At 36.2% G+C, this 6,795-nt stretch overlaps 1 protein-coding gene across 1 annotated transcript; it reads right to left on the reverse strand.

Annotated features, from left to right (window-relative positions):
• Positions 1-3,569: 3,569 nt before the first annotated feature.
• tnni1c (troponin I, skeletal, slow c) lies at positions 3,570-5,955 on the reverse strand. The gene is made up of 7 exons (XM_063480397.1): positions 5,902-5,955; positions 4,987-5,022; positions 4,551-4,592; positions 4,257-4,388; positions 4,066-4,155; positions 3,772-3,954; positions 3,570-3,671 (listed from the first exon to the last, which is right to left on the reverse strand). Exons 1-7 carry the CDS (start codon positions 5,953-5,955, stop codon positions 3,570-3,572), a joined length of 639 nt encoding a protein of 212 aa, XP_063336467.1.
• Between the last annotated feature and the right edge of the window lie 840 nt (positions 5,956-6,795).

The raw sequence follows: 6,795 nt of genomic DNA on the forward strand, positions 1-6,795 counted from the left end.
TGCACAATGTTGCTGAAAAGGATCATGATCTGCACTACTGGCAGGAAGAACATTTCCTAATCTGAAGACAAAGCTGGATTCCGTATATGTAAGCTCACAAGTGTCCCTTATTATAAACATCACTCTTGCACATAGGTCTTAACTAGGGGGAGGGGGGGGGATTTTATTTTCTTTGTGTCCAAAAAAAATGTTTTTACTCTAGATTGTTTATATGATAAAAACACAGCCTTACTTGTCTTGTTGTAAATTAGAGAAAGCATTTTATTTATTGAATAAATGTTTGTGGTGTTCTTTTTTTCCCCTTTTATATTTAATCCTAGAAATGTTGAACTTACCTCAGTGCTCTTCCGTGTTTGTTCTCATTATGTTTAAGTGTCCTTACTCTGCTGTGACTCGGAGTAATGAGAACTGTTTTACAGGCAAATCCGAAAAAGCCTTAAACTGAAAATAATAAGTTAATGTTAAAGTGATGTTTAATTGTAGCATTAAGTTGTTTTTAAGGAAACAAAAAATAATGGCTTTAATTTAGACAGATTTGTGCCTTTTTTTTTGTTTTTGTCAATGCACAGGCAATTAATGACCGTATCATATCCACTGTGGAAGTACGTTTTCCATTTTTGCCAGTTCTCCTTACACTGCCACTTACCAAAAATAACAAAAATAACCTTTAATCATAGCATTAACTCCTGTGTTTGATGGTCTCTTTGCTCTACTTTTTCATCAATGGATCATGCTTCTGCTTTCTGTGTTGGGGTTGTTTTGTTTCTTTTTTTTTTTGGCTCCCTGCCTTAAGTTGTCATTTCTGACAGCAGAGAAATTCCACAAAATGTGATTAATGAGTGAAAATTCTTGTCGCTTTGTCACATTGTTATGTGGTTATTTAATGTTTGAGTAATGGCAGCATTTTCTCATTTTTTAACATTCCATGTCAGCAAATGAGTTTGCTCCCTTTTTAGCGTAACCTGTAAAAATGACTGACAGGTGCTGAACTCTTTCACTTGTCACTCAGGGCAATGAAGACAGAAGAAGAGTTGAATGTGACATTTATAATTCATAACACTGCTAAGAGTAGTGTGTTGTGTTTGTTTTTTGGTTTTTCCTTTTACAAGCATTGCCTCTTTCTAAATTTGTTTTGTGATTTTGCTGGAATAATGGATACTTTCCCCTTTTCTCCTTTACACTCCTTCACATGACTTAAAGTGCTCTTGGTTTACTTTTAAAATACCTCAGCACTGTCTTTATGCTGGGAATAGGTTCTCCATTAATGTTCTGAAGCGTTTTCTCTCAGGGACAGGTTATTCCATGTTACACTGCCTTGATAAATCTGGCAAATAAATTTCTCTTAAATGTGTTCATTTGATTACCGTGTTGTTTTACATAGCTGATATATACTGAGGTATACTGTGGACTTGTACCTCAGTTGAGCACTCAAAGAACTTTTTACTGGAAGCTTGATTCACCCAGTCACACTTATTCACATAGCACTTTTATCTATGCCTAAGAGCTTTCCTAACATTCCCACACACACTCATATAGGTGCATCAGAAGAGTCTCTGAGTTTAGTGTCTTGCCAAAGGATACTTCAACATGTAGGCTGTAGAAATTTGGGATCAAACCATCAACTTTCCAACTAGAAGATAAACTGCTCTGCCTCTTGAGCCACAACTGCCCCAGGATGCAAGTAATGAACTGAGACAACTTTTAATTCAAAAAAGAGAGGTATTCTAGTTATTGATTGAATTACCTTTGGAGAGAAACAAGCTTTATAAGTGCATCATCACTGTATTCCTCCTTGGTACATCTCTGCACATTTTCACATTACTCTTGATGGATTTCAATTTACAGTTCTTAAAGTTATATCTTTGATCTAATTGGTAAGTAGTAATTATTTTTAAACTCATTCAGATAACCTTGAAAGACATTTGTGTTCCTGTCGGCAATCTTATCAGCCAATCTAATGAATTTCTCTAGGTGGAAATCCCTTGTTGATGTCAGAGATGACATGAGAATGGGTGCGTCGATCTGATAGGTAGGCAAATGTAGCTCAAATAACCACTCATCACAACCAAGGTATGCAGAAAACAGGTTCTGCTTTTTTTCCTTAAAGGCACAACATGTCAAACCTTAAAACAGCAGAAGACTGCAACAGGTGTCACTTCCTGTCAGCTCGAAACAGGAAACTGTGGCTACAGTTGACACAGGCGGACCAAAATTAGACAACAGAAGACTATAAAAACATTACCTGGTCTGACAAGTCGTAATTTAATTCATGCATGTTGTAAACAACATGAAAGCATGCATCCATCCTGCCTTGTATCAACAGTTCAGGCTGCTGTAGGTGGTGTAATGTTATGGGAGTTCTTTTCTTAGCACACTTTGGGCCCCTTTTTATCATCTAAGCATTGTTTAAATGCCACAGCCTACCTGAGTATTGTTGCTAATAATGTCCATCCTTTATGACCACACTGTACCAATCTTCTGCTTATTTCAATCAGAATAGAATATCATGTTACAAATCTCAAATAATCTCAAACTAGTTTCTTGTACATGACAATGAGTTCACTGTACTCACTACTGTCGTTGCTACTGTCACCAAATTTCAGTCCAACAGAGCACCTTTGGGGTATTCGCATTATGGATATACAGCTGACAAATCTGCAGAAACTGTGGGCCAAAACCTCTGATTTGGGCATTGGGTACATGTCTATACATACATCTATACATCCTGATTCTTGTAAAAGTAAAAATAGAGACTAGCAGGCCAGTTTCTGTGATTTTCTTATTCTTGAGGCTAGACTGATATTTCTGGGTTATGGCAGATTATTTCATAGCTCATATAGACAGAAGCTGTACTATTGTAGTGCATATAGGCCACTGTTATACTAAATGAAATAACTTTACACAGTAAAAATAGCATTGCCAGTCATACACAAATTCTTTCCATCACCCTTAGAGTCCTTAAAGGCTGCTGACTCCATCCACAACACCCTTCATTATTCAACCCCCTGTCTTGCTGACAGTGTTTCTAGTTCAAGGACAAGTATCAGTATGTGTGACAATATTTGCTGTTTTTAACCGGAGAGGAATTCATTCCATAGAAGAAGAAAGGCTAAGTATATCCTTGCTCTAAATATCTCAGGTGGCACTGCAAGTTTATGGCATTCCTTAGTGGAGACAGAAGAAATACAGCTCCATTACCGTGTACAAGGACAATGCCAAGCAATGTAAATCTGCTGCACTAACAAATGAAATACAGTATTATCACCATATAATAATATGCCTAAAATCTAAGTCCAACCAATCCAGTTGTCCATGGAGTATATCTTATTGTAATGGTCAAGCTCTGAACTTCATTGCGTATTAGTCTCCACTAGTTATTTATGAATTAATCTATTTTTAGGTTTGTAATTTTCAGTTTTTGACTATCCCATTTTATTTTTGACTCATTTTAGTTTTATTTTATAAATGTTATGTTAAATTTTGGTTATTTTTTTTTCACTTTCAATTAAAGTTCTTTCATTAAATCTTCCTCCATCCATCCTGCAGCGTCAGCACGTGAAGGAATTTGTTCACTGGGCCCCACCAGCAGCATCAAACATCTTCTTCCTGCCCTGCATACCAGACATGGCCTCCACATTTTTACGCCAGTCACCCACCTCCATCGTCAGCTCCTAAAGTAAAGCCGCATTCAGACCATCAAATTCTGCAGTTTTATTTGGCTGCTTATTTGAATATAACTAGATACCAATTATGTGTGTTGCTAGAGCAAACCTTCTCTTGTTTGATGTCTTCTTTCTTTACAGACTTGAGATTGGCCCTCAGATCCATGGAGCCCTTAGTTTTCGATCCAAACAGAGCTTTCAACATCTCATCTGCTGACACTCTCACCTTCCTGAGAGCTGGTTTCTTAAACTTTCCTCCAAGGTCCTGTACCTTTAGCTTCAACTCGTTGATCTAGCAATAGAGGCAAAAGCTTTATTGGTGGCTTATTGTTAAAGGGGGAAAAAAGCGTGTCAATATATTTTAGTTTAACTAGGTGTGTTATGATGTTTGCTGAGCTCATACATCTTTGTAGTTCTTGAGAACCTTTGCTTCACAGTCATACCGATCCTCGTCCACCACATGAATCTTTTCATGAATCTCCTTACAGACTTTCTACACAGAAAAAAAAAAAGAAGTTTCAATTCATGACACTTGATTGACTTTAAAAACACTGTCAAGCCCATATGCTTACTCAGAGTATCATAAGCTCACACCTGCAGATCACCAATGTTTAACCCACTGAGCTGCAGCGGTGGAAGCTTCTCCCTCAGGTATCGAACCTTCTCTTCCTCGTTTGCAGTTTTCTCTGCCTCCAAGTCTTCCATTGCACGAGTCAGCAGAAGGATCTCGAAAAAGTCAAAGAGGTTTTCATTTGTGTCATCTGGTTATTGCTTATAATTTTAATATTGGTTGTTACAGGAAAGAACTTTTCTCATAATAACATTCTATTATTATATTCAGGAGTTATTATGGTTCGTGCATTTTTGCCATCATTATAAATTATTTACCTTTAGTGATAGCTTGCGTGACGCGGAAATCTTGCATTTAGGCTGGAAACAATACAAATATTACATATTATTGATGACTTGACATGCCACATTGCTCAATTAAGTGCCTGACTCCTTTAAAACAGCAGCAGGATGGAAAATTTTCTATCTGCAGTTATCGATATGAGTCTAAAATAGGTACCCTTAACAAACACAAGAGCGTATCTGGTATTCTGACATCAGTTATAAGCTCATCAACCATTTAAACGATTACCTTTTTTTTTTTTCTATAATGAGAAACTAAATGTCAGATCATATCAAATAAAACTGACAAATATATCACAATGACACTGCTGCATGAAAGTATACAGTCTGCAAATATAAAAACACATTCTTGACAGGTTAGAAATATAAGACTTAATTTAATAATCATATGATAATATAAAAATATAAATACCTTCGCCTCTCCCTTGGGGGCAATGGATGATGTATACTGAGGAGAAAGGGATGCACAAGAAATTCAAACTACGTTAAACACAAATCTGTATCATTGTTAGCTGAGAAAGTATATGGTCATACATGCTGGCTGCAACTTACACCGCTGTGAGTGCCCAATTTGTTGTTCAGCAAAATCAAAGATGCACAAACGAAAAAAAGGCATGAGATTATTATTCTCATATGAAAGAGTATCCGACTTCATAGGCCATTTAAATAAGAATAAAAAAGTGACAACTTACTCGCCAGACATTGTTTTTCCTTTACACAATTTGGACGCTATTAAATTTGAAAATGGACAGAAAGAAAGAAAGAAAGAAACAATGACACCCAATTGAAGTTCTCACTTCTCACGTCAGGAACGAGTCACTTTACAAGCGGGAAACAGCAGCGGCTGCATTTTATAAGTCAGACCCGTAGATCGAAGATCGTCTATTATGACGAATAAATCTCCCTTTTCTTCTTTTTGTTTTAGAACTTAGAGGTTTCTCACCAAGACACAAATTCAGCACTTTATTTTGGCCACCTAGCTAAAAACAAAACAAAAAAACTGTTAAGATAAGACTCTACATAAAAATAAAAAAATAAAATAAATAAATAAAAGAAATTCGTGGTCCTCAGAAACAACGACACAGTGAGATGTCTTTGTTTTGTCTAACAGCTGATCTCGTGACGCCTCCCGGGACCTCAGTGAGAAATTATACTGTCACTGCAAAAATGAAAACCTTTCGCTTTTGGATATGAGGCAGACTGATGTTTATAATGCTGTTAATATATCTTGTAACAAGCAGCGAGCTCTCTGTTTTGTTTCTCTTTTATATTTTTGGCAAAGGGAGGAAGACTGAGTGAGGAACGTTTTCAGCGTGACATGCGTTACTTTCTGTGGTCGTTGGTAGCTTTCATCTTCATATTTGTGGTACAGTGATGGCATCTCCAGAGAGGTTTACAGTGCGTCGGTATTATAATGTTATTTATTAAAGGCAAAAGGTTCCTGGCCTACCAATAAACCAAAAGGATTTCCACCTACTAAAGCATACTATTAGTTCTCTGGAATAAGAACCAGAATCTGATCTGAATGAAAAATACAATATTCTTCATTGTGTGAATGCTGCACAACTATGAAACTGTATTCTTCAGGGTAAGATGTATGCATAGTTTAAATGTCCTTTATTCTTGTGCACACTAAAAACTTGGTGCCCCTTCTCCAACTATTTCAGCTATCCACACAATGTGTTAAACCCGCTCAGACATTAACACATGGTCGGATTAACCTGTTAGTGGCCCATGGGTGCAGAGAACAGAGTTCCCAGTACATAACTGTTTTTTGTTTTGTTTTGCGTTTTTGTAGTGCTCAATAATAAGGTTTTATGTTAAGTGGTTAAAGTTAAATTTTTTTTATTAAGTGATCAAATGTCAAGATCACTGTCACAAAACGTTTTGGACATCAACACATCATGATCCAATAACTAAATGTGATGCAATTGAAATATGTAAAATCAAAGGTTTATTTATTCAAATAAATGTAATTGGACCAGATTCAATTAAATTCAATGTTTTACATTGTACTCATGTAACAAAATTACAGTGAAATGTTATATGTAATCAGGTTACTTACATAAAGTCAGAATTCATGGGGAAAAATAACCTTTGAGTGTAAGATAAAATGAGAAGTTAATGAGATTTTATCAACAAAAAGGTGTCAAAGTTCATAAAGTTCTACAAAAGATTTCTGGCCACTATTCAACCCGAAAGTCAAAATATGAAAGAGATG

The sequence above is a fragment of the Pelmatolapia mariae genome, linkage group LG7 (genome assembly GCF_036321145.2).
Source record: "Pelmatolapia mariae isolate MD_Pm_ZW linkage group LG7, Pm_UMD_F_2, whole genome shotgun sequence".
Lineage (NCBI taxonomy): Eukaryota > Metazoa > Chordata > Actinopteri > Cichliformes > Cichlidae > Pelmatolapia > Pelmatolapia mariae.